Consider the following 18,825-nt stretch of genomic DNA (forward strand, 5'->3'; position numbering starts at 1 on the left):
CAGTAGAAAAAACGACAGAATTAAAAAATGTAGGCGCCAATGGTTAATGTCCCATAGAAAATTTGAATTTCGCGCATTATTCTAATGACCAGAGGCAGGAATTCACCAAAGGAATTCACGTGGCATTTTTGATCTGTCAAAGGGACTTCTCGTTTATCGACTTCCGACATTCATATATCGGTTGAATTTGAGAATACAGCATTTTAAAAAGTTAATACTTAGTTGACTGTAATTTAACAAAATAATATGGAAAAATATTATTATCGTTTCTTTTCTAAAAATACTATTGCAACACTTGTTAGCACGAAAACAGACTTTGAACATGCAATTGAAAAAGAAAAACAGTGAACTGAAGTAATTAAATGTAAAATTATTAACTATTCAGTTTTCATTGTTTTTTATCGCGTATCTCTACATCACATTTTCAACTACTCAAAAGTTTTCTGGAAGAAATCGCTCTTTAGCTTTAAGATCGCCTGTTGTTTATCTCTATGTTTTATTTTGTATCGATATATGTATATCAGTAGTCGATAAATGAGAAGTCCCTAGGACAATTCCAAAATGCCACGAGAATTCCGGCCTCTGCGACAATATTGCTTGACCGGCTATATTATGTAATTGACATTGACAGATGGTTTGTTTGGTTTGTATGCATTTCATCAAAGTATTAACCTTTTTTAAGTATAGGTATGCGTTACCAACTGATATGTTTGAAGTCGGTGCCAAGCCAAATAGTAACAATACATGTCAAATATAATCAGCTGTATGTCTACACACATTACAACTGTAGTAATAGGACTAATAGGTATTATAAACGTGAAATTAATTCGGTCTGTCTCTTTTTTACCTTATCACGGCTAAAACTCTGAATCGATTTAGGTGAAATTGGACAGGAGTCCGTCCTTGAATTTTTTTATATTTTAAAATGAAGTTCTCTGGATAAGGGACTGGAAATATCTCAGTCTCAATTTCACACTTGCGTGCTATGGACAGTTCGAAAATTAGTAAATATAGCTCTTTAAAAAATTACGACGCATTGGATTTATACTAATATGTATACCGACAAACATGATATGGACTGCGCTAAGAAAGTTCGACCGTGTGTTCTTACTGTTCTTAGGTACTTACCTACAGAAAGTATGTTCACTGTTGTCGTGTAAGGCAATCCAACGTATTGTATTTACATACCTATTTATATAGCCGCATACTTATCGAATCGCACCAAAATCATGATATGCTTCAAAGTTTGGCTTGAACTCATTAGTACGAGCCGGGGTTTGAACCCGCGACCTCCGGATTAAAAGTCGCCTTTATTTCGGCCACCAGCGCTTCTTTATTTTTAAATTAGCACTATCTTTTATTTTTGTAAAATACCTTTTTACAAAGTTTTAAATTCCTAGCTCAATATAAAACTTGAGCCGTAAAAAATTTTTTTTTGCTTCAACCCTATTGTGTGGGGTGTCGTTGAATAGGTCCACCATGGAACCATGGGTCCAAAAAATAGTGAAACTAAAGCCTATCAAAGACTTTTAAGGAAAACTATAGCGAAATAAGTTGTTGCAAAAAGTTTCCCTTCCTAGTAAAAGTGCTACAAAGGTACTCCCTTGCTTGTTGTTATGTACAGGGGGCCTACCGCGAAAACCGAAATTCGCAAATTGCGGGGATCTTTATCTTTTACTCTCACTAAGACGTAATTAGAGTGACAGAGAAAAATGCCCGCAATTGACGAATTACGATTTTCCCGGTAGCCGCCCAGGATGCCCACTGATAGCCCCCGTTCAAGGCAGCCTATTTTGATCAACGAATAACTACGGAACGGTACAATGAGCGTGGCCCGACATGCTCTTTGCCCGTTTAATAAGAATTCTGAATTGTTTTGGTTTCTATTTTTTGGCGTTGTATGGAGATTCAAACTCTTGAATATAGTTTAGGTAGTAACTAGTTAAGTGTTTACCATGAATCTTAAACAAGATAGAAACTCGTCGCGTACTATACTAGTACTAATACCAGACAGCATGCATGGCTACCTTTTACCAGTTTGGTCGCTCCATGCACCAATGAATAAGATCAATAACACAGGCAAAGCTCTCAGATTTTCTGTTAACTTCTGGACTTCGTCTTCATAGAAAGTGTAATTTTCAGTCTGTCGTAAATGAAAGGCATCGCATATTTCATCTGTGAAATTATAATTAACACAAGCTTTTTCTAAATTTAAAGTTGCATTGCTAAAGCAGCTAGTACCTTTGACATTACATAGCACACCATCACTGGTTCAACTGTTGTGTTGTCTTTTATTCATTTCTTCTTTAAATGTCAATTTTTCTTTTTCTTTTGCTTTTTATGCATTTTTAGTTGTATGCAGTTTTTCCTTCCGAATCAATTTTAAGAGGTGATGTTTCATTACACTCAGTTTTGTGACCAATTTCGTTATTATTTTCTTCTATTTCGATGTTTGTGTTATTAATTTTAGGTTTTGTTTATCAGTTATTATTCCGACTGAAGGAAAAAAATATCTTTTTTCCTCAATTATATTTGTTTGTATAATATTAATTTGTAGTGTATGATTGCCAGATATGCTCAATATTGACGCAGCTCGGGATATTTTAAATAAGAGACATTGCTTCATATTTGTATATTACTTACTTAATGATGTTTATTTGCTCATGTCCATTGTCAATGTGTGTTGTTGTGTGTTGTGTGTGTATTGTTGTTGTTGTTATGTATGTTGTTGTTAGTGCCTACGTCAATTCTCGGAATTAGTTGCCAAGCGGACCCCGGGCTCTCAGGAGCCGTGGCAAAATGCCGGGACAACGCGAGGAAAAAGAAGGAGGAGTCCATTGTCTACAATGATAACCGCCTAATTAACATAAAATGTCTGTCTTACTTTTATTCGAACATTTAATAGAATTAGGACCCAATTTTAAACAATAACTAGGTATGTAATAAAATTAATAATAGATTTTACCTAATATGAGAAAGACACTTTGGTTAAAATATAAATAATAAAACTAACATTATCATAACTTGACTTTATTTATACTATGCTACTTAATTAAATTATATTAATCCTACGTAAACGATGAGTTTTGTACTGTTATCAAATAATAATTATTATTTCACAGGCTAAGTTTAAAGAAATAAAACATCACGTTCTAAGTTAGCGCCACTTACACCATCCCACTAAACCGGGGTTAAGCGGTTAAACAATTAACCCAGTGTCAAATTTTACCATATGGTTACTACAGGTTTAACCGGTTAACCCCGGGTTAGTGGGATGGTGCAAGTGGCGGTAAATGTGTTACACAATAGTCAAAAAACAAATTAATAAATGTGCAAATTCACATCAGTATAAGTACTCATTCATATAATTAAGTAAACATGTAAAGTAGACGTAAAAAATATGTTCCTATACTTTTTCACTTCGTCTTAATACAATGTTAATATTTGAACCACACAAATTTCCCCCAAAAACTTAGTCTAGTTAGATCGTTTTTGGGGCTCCGTCAGCCTCGTTTACCTGAATACTGATAAATGTGCAGAATACTGTACATTTTACATACAAGTAAGTAATAACAAAAGGACAGAATCATTAATTTAATTCCATTTTAATTTAGATGGTATCGAGATCTAAACTATCTTAATATCTTATAACATTTGCACAAGTAAAATATCTTGTTCTAAAGGAGATGTGGGAAACACTTCAATGTAGGACAAAATATTGGTAAGACAGAAGTAGAACGTATTGGCACGTATTGGTTTATGTTCTCTTTGCTCGAGAGCAGAGTGTAATGGCATTAACCCTTTGCAGGAATGGTTCATATATTCAACAACCACATGTAATAGCTTATGTTAAGTCTTTATGAGCCATTTTTGAACATTGTCGTTTTAGAACATACCAAACAAAGAAACAAAGGTACAACAAAGGTAAAGAACAATCTATTTTGGGCATTATCCAGTTTACAGTACATTTTTACAACTGACAAAATGCGTTTATTGGCAGGCGGTGCCAGCGATGGCCTCGGTGGTGTTGATGCTGAATATCCTGAAATTGACTTCATTAGGGTCCAGCGTCTTGTACAGGAACCGTGGCAGCTTGTCAGTCAGCAACCAGAGGGTGCCTTCGTCGTCCACCTGCGATTCAAATACATATACAGAAATACTACTTACAAGTGAATAGTAATATTATCAAGTGGTTATGTATAAAAAGCAGCGAGTGAGTGAGGGCTCGTTTGCCACCGTCGTGGTATAAAAAAGCACTTGTTCTCCTATCGGAATTGGATACTGTCACTTTCAAAGGGACTGGTTATATTTAAGTAGTTAGGGAATTTATAAAGGGGTGTGGTCGCTGATCAACAACGAATTTAGTCTCCGACAAGTAGGCGTACATATTTCACGTTTCAGCATGGCACGCTGTCATTCTCAAACGACTGTTTATATTAATTGGCGAACTCGTAGAGAATAGGATCGCTGAAGAGGAGAGCGTTGGTTTCTGGCATACAGGGCTTGTCCACGATCCACAATCCCACTTTGTCCCTGTCAAAGAGTATTTCCTTCAAGTTTTACAGGATAGGGTCGCTGAAGAGGAGAGGGTTAGTTTCCGGCGTGCAGGTCTTGTTCACGATTCAGCATCCTACTTTGTATCTGTCAAAGATTATTTACCTTCAAGTCGTTGAGGAACTCGTAGAGGATAGGGTTGCTGTAGAGGAGAGCGTTAGTCTCTGGCATATAGGGCTTATTTACGATTCAGCATCCTACTTTGTACCTTTCAAAGATTGTTTACCTTCAAGTCGTTGGGGAACTCGTAGAGGATAGGGTCGCTGAAGAGGAGAGGGTTGGTCTCCGGCGTGTAGGGCTTATTCACATTCCAGCATCCGACGCCGTCTCTGTTCACCTGAAACAACATTATCTCCACTGAAATATTATTATCATATACATACCCATTTTAGTCCAGACTTTATTTTCCCCAGGACTTTTCTAAGCTATCTAATGTTTTGAAACTGTGATGTTGTATACTTGAGAGGAAAAAAGTCTTAGAAATTCTTGTATACAATTTTTGTTATTCCTAATTCTGAATGCTCGAGATTCCACTTGTTGACCTGCCGGTTACGCTCGTGATGCATTTCTGTATTGTTGCACTTGTGTTAAACAACAACTTCACTCCCTTGTTAAACAAATATCTAATCACAGTTGCAATAAAATAAAAGTATACTTACAATATCGTAACCTAACATTACGACAAAAAAAAAGTATTTACTTACAAGCGTAAATTGCATAATGCCCGTGATTATAGTACCTACTTACCTACCTACATTACTTAGTAACCACGAAAACTGTAATTAAACCACAATAAAATGAAACCGTGGACGATGACCGTAACTAAAAAGTAAAACCTGTATTTGCATAAAACTGCACCGTTTACAACTCTCAATGTCAATGGCATAGGTCAAATACGGGTAAAACTGCGGCAGTGAATTTATCGTTTAATAACGCAACACGATCGACATCAAAATCGAAGTGATTTGTTAAGATTTAGTTAGTGGAAACCGTTTTCTCCCGAAATGGAATCTCAGGAAAATTACCGTTATTTTGTTACATTCGAAAAGCTATTCTTCCCTCTTAAATAAAAAGATTTGCTATGGCTACCGAAGTTATAAAGTTAGAATGCCATTTCTTTGAGTAAGTGCGCTGTGATCAACAATTGGGTCTAAATTCTTTTCGTTGTCTGTTTTTGTCTCCAAAAAAAGTGGCGGATTTTTCATTTATTTATTATATTAAAGAAAAAATACAAACGTGGCAGAGTGATCACAAACAAAACAACGAAAAGATTTTTGACCCAATTACCTCTACTACCCTTTATTGTACCTTTTATTTACACAGTACACATTTACATACCTAGTGTACCTACTTACTCGTATTTAAAATGCAGTCAGAGCATAAATACAATTTGCCCGGTATCTATAATTACTCACCGAGCTAAGCCTCCCTTTCAGCTTAGGGCCTTTCCTGTGAAGGTTCCATTTCTTAACCGATTCTCGTGAAATATACATAGGTATATTTAATTACGTACCTGTGTGTAGAAGAGAACACTAGTCTTGGGATCGTAGAAGCTGGCTGAGGACTGAGTGCGTTCTCCGCGATCACCAAGCAACTGGAACAGAAAGCAGGGCACAAAATAGTTAACCTTTGCCATAATAACAATATGTAAGTTTGTAAGTACCCAATAGCTTTACCTATGTTTACCAGATTGTCAATCCGTCTTGTTGCTTAAACAATTTACGCGTGAAGTGGATTTAGATGAAAATTGGCACAGAAATAGTTTGACTCTCGAGAAAGAACATAGGTTAGATTTATTACGAAAATTATCCCTTAAGGGGTTGAAAAAGGGGGTGTTTACTATGGAAGCGAGATATGGTTAAGCTAGTCATGTTATAAGCAGTTAATTGACCATTCGTAAGCCAGCCTGTAATAAGCAGCGAGGAGCCTCCCAATAGCGCCCCACTTACACCATCCCACTAACCCGGGGTTAACCGGTTAAACCTGGAGATACCTTAGTTACCAGTGCAATTTGACGCTGGATTAGCGGGTTAATCGGATAAACCTGGAGTTACCATAGTTACCAATACAATTTGACACCCTGTTAACAGTTTAATTAGTTAACCCCGGTTAGTGCGAATAAGTGCGTGTGTGTAAGTACGGTTTTGGTCTACCTAGGTATAACTAAACTATATGCTCATTATACATGGTTAAAGGCCGCGCAGACAAGTTTTTTGCGAAGCAAGACCGGAAGTTTAAATTCACCTTTCAAATAATTAAAGCAGGTTCCTTTCATGAACCAAAGTAAAACTCAACCTTCGTTTTATGTTTTGTATTTAAATAAAATTCATAAGGAAGTGTCATCTTTCTTTTCAAAATATTAAGTTCAACTTTAGGTATTTTTCTCAAGATCGTAAGAATATTTTTCAGAAGCCACGAAGCCCACGAACCTACAAAAATGTATTCGCAAGACAGATTTCACTTTAATAGGATATATTTAGCCGTTCTTTGCTTTAAAATGAATGTATGAAACAGCCAAATTTTCGCGTTTTCGGGGTTGGTCCCATAAATAGCATAAGTATGCACCTCGTAAAATTTGGCTAAGGGTGAGAAAAAACACCCTATAATATTTTGAATGAGTACCTACCTAATGATGAAATAGGTGTCGATCTACAATAGTATAATCATTTATTGTGTCTACACTATCTACCTACAACTTATACTAGCTATATAATATAGGTACAAAAACCAACAAAGTAAAAAATGTTTAGAAGTTTTATCATTGAAAAATAGAACGGAATGGCTTTGATTATATTTAGTTCGAGGATCGACGGGGCTTGAATAGGCACAGTACGTGTTGCAATCTGTGAGCTTTACTACTAGCATTTAGTATTCAAACCTTGAAATCGTGGAATGCCTCGTGCTTATCGATGTGTGTGTAGTTACGCAGCAGCTCGGTTGACACGCAGAACTCCTTCGTGCTCGAGAACGCGTGGAAAAACATCGTTCGATACCTGAAGGATAATAAACAATGATACATCACCAGGGGTCGGACAAAAAGTGCGAATGACGTCAAACCACTTATAGGATGATTTCAAATAGTATTTTTGATTTTCATAAACAATTATCACGTATCATTTATCAATCTCTTTATTAAACGATATCGCCACTTGAAATGAGTAAGTACGTTTTTGACTGACACATTGTCAATCAGATGAACAGTCAGCGTCAAATACTTCGTAGCAGTCAAAGTGGCCAAATAGTTCGGTACACCATACTAAATATATGGTGTACCGAACTATTTGGCTACTTTGACTGCTACGAAGTATTTGACGCTGACTGAACAATAAATTGACTTCGTTATTGTTTAGCTATTGTATCCTCACGATTATATTTAGCTAAAATTTATATTTACTAATATATAAGAAAACGCTCTAAAATGTCATCGTTACTCGAATATTGTGGCAATTTTCCGTTTTTGGAGGTACGTGACAAACACGTATACTGCTAATCTTACCTACTGTTCCCACTTTTGACTATTAAACCTATTTATCTGAGGATCCCACAGACTTGTTCTAACTAATTTCAAATAATTATACCTTATGGTAACAAGTTTCGTGAAATTTATTTTATTCACTACATCACCCTACCACCTGTATTATTAATTCCATGGATTTATTTACGATTATTTTGTTACTTCATTAATACTACTTTGTTACTACATGTCACACGGAAGTTTAAATACAAACTCAAACATCATCCTGTGTGCAAGATTAAGTACGTCATTTTTACGTCATCCGCACTTTTTGTCCGACCCCTGTACATCACTATATACAATCGGTGACAAAAGTTAACATGATAACAAAACTCTGACTTTATTCAGATGCCCGCTTCAACATTTGGTGAGATGTTGCAGTATCTATTTTAATACAGCTGAGATGGTAATTAATGTTCGTGTTACGCTACATAAAGTCTCGTTGGTAGATACCAGATTTTCTCGAAAGTACGGGTGAGGTACGGGTATGTATCAAATATGTAATTGGAATAAATTAGCAATTAATCTTTACATCGTTGCGAAATTAGCCATATAACTGACTATCTTATCGCATCAGAAGAGCAATAATCGTTGACCTCCAATTTTGAATGTAACTACCGTTGGTTTAATTTGAGGTCAATGTCGGCCATTGCAACCTGTTTTGAATAAATCTCCTACTTTTCTAAAGATGATAAGATGTACCTTAAATATTTTAAGCAAACAGATGCTAAAGTTTTTTTATACCACGCCGGTGGCAAACAAGCATACGGCCCGCCTGATGAAGTTATAGTCGGGAGGACAACTTATCACGTGATGTTATAATTAGTAATGGTAAAGCCCATTTAATGTCTACAAATACCTCGTAAACCCACAACAATGCCTACAAAATAGCAATAAATTTGACAGAGGTTCTTCACATCTCGATATCATAAAATACTCTTTATAATAACCTTTTCTTTAAAAAAATCTGCTGGATAAAATCGTCGTTTTTCCTCCTATGTGTAAAACGTGTTTCCTGACTTGTCTCTTGAATTAGTTTTTTGTTTGTTGATCGAAGTGTTAAGGAAAACCACCATGTTAACATACCTAACCTTACTGCAGTCATTTAAGTTATCAATTCCTTCGCATTTGTTTAATTACAGTACGTAACAATAGGTGGTTTCTTGCAAGCAAGCATTTAGTGTAGTCATTTAATTCACCACGTACCTACCTAAACGTGGTTTCTTTTAAAATACTAATTGGAACTATAAATAATAGTGAATGTGATCGTAACTGAGCAAACATGTGCAACAAAAAGCAAGGTCTCAACACTCTCAACGTGACAGAGGTCTTCGACGACGCTACTGTTTAGTTAGACACAAAGGACACCTATTTCTATGTGTTTCGTTGTTGGGTCTTCTGATACCATTTTCAATGCGGTTGCAAATTATCGGGCAAAATTAAAAAAAAAAACATTTCATTGTTCACTACGAAATACGTCATAATATGTAATATGCTTCGAAACTCCGATTAGTTATTAATATGCCTGGCGGTTAGAATGGTGATTATGATTAGACACAAACAGCCGCTGGTCTCTAACTAAAATAATGCGTACCGTTTATTGCGCAAAACTTTCGATTTTTAGGATTTCACGAAACATGATAACCCTTATAGATTCGTCATGTCCGTCTGTCTGTCCGATTATTATGTATATTACTGGCCTCAAGTTGAAGAACGCAGGGCATATTAATGTAGTATATACATGTTGTTTGTTTAGTCACCTGCAATAATTTACGGTCACAGTGAGCAACTTTTACTATGTAACCAACCCCGAAATCACTCCCATAGAAAATGTCAAGGTCAGACAGCCAAAATGTACGAAACAGGAAACAGCCAAATTTTTTTTCGCGATTTCGGGTTTGCTCCCATAGTAAAAGTTGCTCAGTATGACCAATATATTCACCCTGTACATTATTGCAGGTGACTAAATAAACACCCTGTATAATATAACACGGCCCTTATGTGCTCGAAATTAACAAGAATGGGAACCTCGGTATCGGACATGACTTCTTAACCGACTTCAATATTCCAAAAGGATTAGATCCTCAATAGGGTTATTGACCGTAAAGTACCAGAACATTTACAGAAAGACGTGTACAGTGGTTTTTTTAGACACAATTTCTATTTTATAAATCATATCTTAGAATAGAAGTATAAAGAGTAAGTAACTTGACCGTGACATCATTTGTTAGCAAAAAAAGAGACAAAAAAAGTGCATACGTTCAACGGTATATTGACGATTTATAATAGACTCCCGAAATAAGTCAGACCGCATCGTTCCAAAACACCCTACGAGTCTTCATTCGTAATAATTAATTAATGAAATAAAAGTTTAAAATTTTATAAAAACACCATATTTTACGTATTTTATTATACAATCAAAACAATGAACTTATACAAATGTACGCAATTGTTACGCAGTAAATAATTCTACTTAACTACTTTTAACGATCTCTACTATAGTTGACAAATTGTAGTATCCGCAATTCGGACCGTATCTTACAAGGTTTTTGTTACAAAAATTCATTATTTTTGTATTATTTTTAATTAGTGGTAATTTGTTTCTTTGCAGATTTATCAGATACTCCACCGAACACTGTCTATGACCGTAATATGATAAGATTCATATACTAGCCGTGTATTATCCAACCTCGACATTGGCAGAATCATCAACACCTTGATGGAGCCATAACACGAAAAATTGATTGATTGATTTTTGTATTATTTTATTGAAATTTCTTCTATTGCGGTAATTAAAGTTAATTGTTAGAATACCTTCAGAAAACATGAGTGAAATAGTTTACTGACGACGTAGAAAACTGACTGACGTGACGTGAAAAATTTTGTGTACCTACAACACGAGATCAAAGTTATTTACATCTCGTGCGCTTTTGAGTCTCTTACTACGCTCAAGATTCTAAATTAGATTCACGAGCGTAGCGAGTATTATAGATTCTTTCGCTTACACGGGACTCAAAACAAGCACTCAAAGAAATATCAAAGTTTGCTCTCATGTTGTATAAATAACTATTTTGATTGACCATTGATACTTACAGATGTCTCCCGTTTTTGTCAATAATCTAGTTCTGAGGTTGGGAGCCACGATGCATGAATTGAGGGAACTCTTCAAATATTATAAGCATGCAAATAGCGAGTTTTTAAGACGAAACTGGAGGACCCGTACGAAATCACCTTTTAATACAAACGTAGTCCTCATTTTCCTCTCTGGATAGTCTGGATATTAACGTTGTTAACGTTATTGAAAATATTTTGACACAATTGGTCAACATCAACTACAGCTATGCCCTTATGTTTGATTTTTTCAAATTTTTAATTATTTTAAGAGTTAGGTTAGGATTTTTAAAAATTGTATGAAATATGGTTTTGGCTCCTAATTTAAAGAAATAAAAAATCGATAAAACTCAAACGAGGGGCAGAGCTATGGTTAATATACATCAAATTATCCAAAAATATTTTCCATAATGTCAATATTCAGAGAGGAAAATGAGGACTACATTTGTATGGAGAAGCGGCCGTCCCCTTTCCTCTTAAGAGTGAATCAATGCTGAACCGTCGAATTCAACTTACCCTTGTTCCCTTGGCTCAGACAACGCCAGCGCGAAAACTCCATCAGTCCACTGGAACTCGATGCCGCCAACCTTGTACTGGCCAGCCAGAGGCTCGAAGTGGAAGTAGTGGTGCGAGATACGCCAGGAGTCATTCTGCTTTAGACTGTAGACCACAACTCCGTACGCGCCCAGGTCCGGGATGTATGCGAAAGCGTTTTCACATGTGTCTTTGTCCACATCGACTACCTGGAAATATTATTTACGTATAACTATAATACATACATCTTGTTTTGTAAATCTTGTTTGAATTTGTTTTGTATGTGCTGCAATAAAAAAATATTTAAGTAAGTAAGTAAATATTCTTTATTGCACCAACAATTATACATTTTACATACATGTAAAACTACAAATGAATTTTAAAGGAAAATAGAACCAGGTAACAACAGGCGGTCTTATCGCTAAAAAGCGATCTCTTCCAGACAACCTTGTATACTTACTTACATCTACATTATTTACGTAGGTACATAGCTGCATTTACCTACTGTATGAAATTCCACATTCTCGTTTGGTAAATTCTACATTTTCCTAAATGACATGCGACTTCCACTAAAACGGTACTGGCTGGTTAGGTACAGAGTACAGTCAGCATCAAAAGTAGCGGATGAAACAACGCGCCAAAAGTATCTGATATTCCGGATAACTTTTCCAAAAATAGATGAATTTCTAAAATTCCAGTTCAAAAGTATATCTTTTACAGTCTTAGATGTTCTATATCAAAGACATCACTTTTGTTAAGCTGTTACAGAATGGTAGATACTTATGAAGCGTTATTTGATCCGCTACTTTTGATGCTGACTGGACCTAACTACCTATACGATTTTGGGATAAACATGCCAAAAATAACATTAACAAGTCAGTAGGTATCTAGTACAGTAAAAACTTGTGCTCCCATGAAACTGTTTTAAGTAATTTAGTTTTTATTAATACTTGAAAATCGTGTTTTACGTACCTATCGGCCCGATTCGAAGAATGAGATACGATAACGATAAGTTCTGGTTTAGATAAGTTATCATTTAGATATCGTTTATATGTCGTATAATTGACAGAAGCAGCTCGATTCGGGCAACCAATGTCACTTTGACGTTAGAAGAATCGTAGATAGATCTTATTGGGATCACAGCGGAATCGAAATAAACGTCAATTTTGACATGTCATTTAGTTATCGATCTCTTAAAGATCTTTCCAAGATCTTAATCATTCTTCGAATCGGGCCGTATATATCTGACAGTTGAAAAGATAAACGAACACCGGACTCAAATGATGTTACCAAGATTGCAGCCAATGTTGTTGACAACAGTGTACACACGTACCGTACAGACGGTTATTTTTAAAACGCGCTCGTTAAAACATGGGAATGCTTTCGCGAACAAATAAAACCGGCGCGCTACACGACTTTGCTTCGTTTCCGATTGCATGCCACAGATTTAACACTGTTAAAAAGAGAGTACGAATGTTCAGGTTTTCTTTTCTGACCTTATTGAAATTAAAATATCGTTCGTCGTAGGTATTTTTGGCGGCTTTTAATTTTGGCATTTTTGTTTACAAAGTGCATTTCCAGGCCCAATATCCAGATTGCAGAGTTTTCGTGCATGATGCTGTGGATTTTGAAACGATTTCAGAGGAATTGTAAGAGAATGTGCTTGAGATGTCTACTCTTGAAACTGGCAGCGTCCATGATACGCTTTCCTTCAAGTAGGTAAGCCCTTTGATTCATTGTCAGATAAGGAAATCTTAGTTATATAAATTAGAATGAGATCAGACAACCGCTCCTAAATTACACGCAGATTTCTTAGGTAGCTACTATGGTAACGACCATCTGTCCAAAAATGGTTTTAAAATACTAGTAAGTACTTACGACATTGGCAAAGAACGAGTCCTCCTTCATATCGGAGACTTTGAAGAAATACCGATGAAGAAGCTGATCGGTGTTCAGATCGAACACCACTAGAGACGGCCCCGCAATTTGGTTACCAGCACCTACAAACAGTTTGATTATTTAACATGCCTAAAATGCAAAAAAGTAAAAATAAAGAAAATATTTCGGTAGAAATATTCGACCTAAATGCGCAGTGTCATCGGAGTACGATAACCCGGTGTCGCGGTCGATATACAGCGTGCGATCTGAATAATCCTCCCAGGCGGTAAGGCAGTATAACGAGTAATGAAACTCATTATGGAATGCGTTATGAAAATCTCCCTCACCCCGCATGCGGGCCCTATCGACCGCTGACGGCTGACAGGTATCCGATTGCTACCCCGCATGCTGGCCCTCACCCAATGAAACTGAGCCTTCACTACTTAAATACTAAAATCATCCTATTCAGTACCTACCATCATAAATAGTTTCATTGACAACTTGACATTAGAAACTTTGAAATCCATGTCTTTATGTCCTGTTAGATCAATTAAACAGAGGAAAACACTTTGAAAAAATAATAATAAGGTTAAATGAAATCTTTTTATAGTAATCGTTTCTAGATCAGTGATTCACATAAATGGTCATGAAATAGGTTTATAATAATCTTCTGAAGTAATTTCATTTAACTTACCAAAAATATCAGCTAATCCCGAATCCATAACCCATAGCCTGTCACAGGGGTCGACATACACCCGGAACACGGAGATAATAGAGCTATTAGAAGGGAGCTCCTTCGCGTCGTCCGGAACCAAATTGTCTTTCATTGAAGGATACGGCTTCAAAATTTGGTCCTGAGCCCCATCTACATCCACATAGTTTAGCGAGGAAGCCACGCCGTTCTTCCATCTTGGGACGGTGATGAACAGCTTGTTTTTCCATCTCGCCAAGCCAAGAATTAAGTTATGTTCTTGTACAAATTGACCGGCTTTTATGGCATTTTCCCTATCAGCGGGCGTGTCCCAGGCGTAGTCTACTTGCTTCCAAGCGAAACGAAGTTGTGGTGATGCTGCTTTACATATAGCCAGCACCGCAGCGGCTATTATAAAATAAATTGCCCGCATATTTCCTCTGTAACAAAGCAGAAACAATCGAGTTAAATTGTGCTCGCAATTATAAGACTTGTGGTTTACCTATGTAAAGTAGAGCCCAAGCACGAGTGGGTACCGGAACCGGTTCTGCTACAAGAGCAATGGCTTATTGCCATCCACGCTAACTAACCACTATTATCTAAGCTGTCAAATAACAACCTTGTGTTTTGTTTATAGCGCAGTACCCATGAATAGTCATCCAACTTCGCGATGTTGTAACTTGGTAATGACGGCATTGTGTAGCACCACGCCAGCTCCATAATAAAGATGGCTGGCTCACGTTTTTGCGGATGGCTTGTGATCTTATTATTGGGAAACGACAAGTTGGGTGGTTTTACAACAGCTAGTCTTCCTTATCGTAGCAGATCAGTCTAGTTATGTATTCGGATAGCCTGGGAACTGTGACGCGTTGCACAACCCCCTCGACGCTGACGGCGCGAGAACTTCTGGGGCACGCGTGATATGGTGATTGATTGATACTACCTCATTATTCACTTTATATTATTAAACGACCGAGTCTAACCTTTATTATACAATGCATCTGAGTCAGCTTTTTTACATAAATAAATCAACATTAAGTTATTGATAAGTACTTGATACTTGCATAGGTATTAAACATTGCATTGCAACCGGCTGATCCTTATTTTATACTATATAAGTAGGTAGCTTAAGTTTTTCTAGAGTGTGTACATTCAATAGGGGCGAATATTTAAACGTTGGTTAGCATACGACCTTAGAATTAAATTGAGATAAATTTAGCTTAGAAATACAATGAAAATATTAACTATACAAAATAATTCAGCCCGAAATGTAAAGCAACACGCAAGTTACGAGCTTTTTAAAGTAATTGTCAACGCTTGTTGGCAGTTACTATAAAAAGCCCGTATCTTGTAATATCATGTGATTTGGCTCTTAAACCATAATGTTTGCAGCACATTGCAGCTCGGTAAATTTTCGAAAATTAATTATTGGGTCATAATTAAGTGTAACTTAAAAAAAAATCTTCTTAATTAACTACTTACTTAACATGCGGGCGTATAGTAATTCTATTTATTATAAAAAAATAACTACATTTATCAGCAAAATGGTTATCACGAGTTGTGCATAGGCAATTTAAACTCGTTAATTAATAGGCATTCTTAAATGACTCATTTGTTTTGTAAACATTCAAAGTATTTTACCTACCTAACCCATATCCTAATTGCTGTATTTTCCTAGAATGTACGTACTTATTAGGCACTTTAATTCCAAAACCGTTTACTTACGTAGTGTTTTCCCATTAAACAGTGACAACGGTGTTTCGTACACGCAAAATGAATGTTTATTAAATGACCTTCCACGGAAGAAGCGAGTAACGGCTAGGTATTTCCCGACACTATCAAATATGTGTGATTAAATCTTGCCCAAAATATTGTCAATTAAAACGCATCGGTTTGTAGAGTTAACAGAGTATATCTTGTGTCATTCGATAAGCATACGTGAAATGATTAGTTTATTGTAATGTGACTAGTAATTGACCCTAATCACTCGTTTAAAAGTGTCGATAGAGCCTAAATTGAAACTCACTGGTTCAGTAACTGCCAATTCAATCTCGTAATAAAGAGACCTAGCTCGTATTTTATCATCAGGAAATTTATTTATACAATGTGAACAAATTCCATATTTAATCTTATTAAATAGATGAGGCAAAATACATAATTTAAAAAAATGCAAAAAATGTAGACCCGTATTTTATGCTTGGTAATTCAAACGAAAACAAAGTATGATTTTTTTTAATAATAGCAAATTAGTTAGAAGACAGTATGTAACAAATAGGTAACAATCGTTTCATTCCAAAATCATGACCGCACCATCCATGCAATGCAATGATTCCGTTGCTCTGGGGTTAAAAAAAACATAATACCTATACTGAAACGGCTGAAACGCAATCTTGACGCATTTAGATACGGCCATAAAACTGCACCATAGAATTACACACAACTGTTAAAATAGCTAAATAAAGTGGAAAATAAACGATATCTATTTAATGCAGATGGAGAGACAATTTACCAGTAATGTACTTACAGTTATAAATTATAAATACTTATTTGGATAACTCTCTTTCTGACCTGGGGGCCTTGCCAAGGTGACAAACGTTGATAGAAAAAGCCAATCATAATGTACGGTAATATTACCCATAAAATAATGTATGGAAATATTCGCATCACTTTTATAGCATCTGACATCCCTTACCCATACATTTTTACTTTTCGTTTAGCGTTTGTCGATGTATAATTGTCATCTTAGCTAGGCCAAAAGGTAACATTATAGCCCAATTTTGAGGGATATTATAACGGATGGTTGTTTTTGTTATTAAACTTACGTGTTATTGCAGTTAGTTGATCAAGAGTTGGGCGGGGTCAGGCGTCAGGCCGACCGGTTCAGCGGGGCCGCAAAGACAGACTAAACAGTTCGAGGTCTCGCCAACCTTTATATATTCGCTACAACTTCACCATTCAATACGCGTTCTATGGTTCCAGGGGGCCTACCGCGAAACCCGAAATTCGCAAATTGCGGGGATCTCTCTCTTTTACGCTCACTAAAACGTAATTAGAGTGACAGAGAAAAATGTCCGCAATCGACGAACTTCGATTTTCGCGGTTATAGCCCAGTTAGTGGTTAAGTTGGACTGCGACCATTAAGAGTCACACGGACCTAGCCGCCGCCATACTTACAATCGAAGTTTCGCTCCCATTTTCATGTTTTACATACAACATTTCTACTCGCTATTTTCTTTTCGATTGATCGCCGGGTGACAATACTATTGGGCCATACGCCACTTATATTGGTTTGCAGGAGAGCGAAAAGAAGAAATAAAATATATTTTTCGAAAAATTTTATGTTTAGGAAATGAAATAAAAGCATTTTTATTATTGCCATATCCGTTTTAATGGGTAACGTACAGTTTATGACATGAAACAAAATTTTAGATATGTCACAACTTTTGTGATAATTTTGTTAACAGAGTGTAAATTATCGTAGTAAAATGGCACATTTATGAAAAAAAAAATTTTTTCGCATCGATTAGTAACATTTATAGCATTATTTTTGTTATTTTAGAATTGAAAAAACGATTTTACACAAAAATGTATATGGCACAAAAAACGTATTCTCAGCCGACGAGACATATAGCAACGAAATCTAGTACCAGACATAGATATATTTGTGTGTTACGTAAAAATTCATGACATGTTTCATGTCATTTATTAAGCATGTCGTATTAAAATGAGAGCGTAAATTCGATTGTATAGGTGCGGCTTTTTGGCGGAGAGTTCGTGTGGCTCTTGATGCAATACGAGTAACTTTATTAGGAGGAATCGGTGAGCCGGCTATTTGACAAAAATACCCGATGTCATTACCAATAATTTGGCCGGTAGTAATTAAAACGGTTTTTTTAATAAGTTATGTTATCGAAAATGTATGTAATCCGTCATTGTATACAATTCCTAGGAAATGTATACATTTCTCAGGATATGTGTGTATAGAAAAATGTTTAAAACAATATTTTATACATTTCCTAGGATTTGTGTACAATGTTAAATTCGTAGGTTTCATACATTTCCGGTATCATAGATATTAACATTTAACTCCGTTGGTATAAACATAGTAATCATAATTATAAATTACTAAGTTACAACCGATTTTCTAGTCCCCTCACTAGAAGTAATATATTTTTACACATATTATTTAGTGGATTAAGATCTACCAAAACTATGGAAGGTAGAGGCAAGGAACAGAAACTCTTTAGGCAGAATTGTTGCAAAAGTGTCCAGCTGTCAGCTATAAATAATAGTTCCAAATCTCTCCAGAGTAGCGCTAGAGTAGCTAAGAACCTAGGCGTTATTGACGGAGTGAAGTGCGCTGTCTATGATTAGATTTTTTTCTCAAGTAAGTATTCTAGGTATTGTAGCGCCACCTATTTATGGTTTTTTGCCGGACACTTTTTGGTATATGGAGATTTTGTTCCTTGCCTCTACCTTCCATAACCAAAACCTTGTAGGATCTAAAATTTATAATCCTATAAGGTTTTATAGTTAAGGCGCA

The 18,825-nt window shown here is 36.0% G+C and overlaps 1 protein-coding gene across 1 annotated transcript; it reads right to left on the minus strand.

Moving 5' to 3' along the window:
* Window positions 1–3,014: 3,014 nt before the first annotated feature.
* LOC133533768 (protein yellow-like) lies at window positions 3,015–17,236 on the minus strand. Its single transcript, XM_061872810.1, has 8 exons — window positions 17,105–17,236; window positions 14,286–14,722; window positions 13,592–13,713; window positions 11,696–11,922; window positions 7,433–7,547; window positions 6,068–6,148; window positions 4,781–4,891; window positions 3,015–4,131 (listed from the first exon to the last, which is right to left on the minus strand). Exons 2-8 carry the CDS (start codon window positions 14,713–14,715, stop codon window positions 3,991–3,993), a joined length of 1,227 nt encoding a protein of 408 aa, XP_061728794.1. The 5' UTR covers window positions 14,716–14,722; window positions 17,105–17,236; the 3' UTR covers window positions 3,015–3,990.
* Window positions 17,237–18,825: the final 1,589 nt, after the last annotated feature.

Source organism: Cydia pomonella, unplaced genomic scaffold (assembly GCF_033807575.1).
Source record: "Cydia pomonella isolate Wapato2018A unplaced genomic scaffold, ilCydPomo1 PGA_scaffold_202, whole genome shotgun sequence".
In the NCBI taxonomy this organism is placed as follows: Eukaryota; Metazoa; Arthropoda; class Insecta; order Lepidoptera; family Tortricidae; genus Cydia; species Cydia pomonella.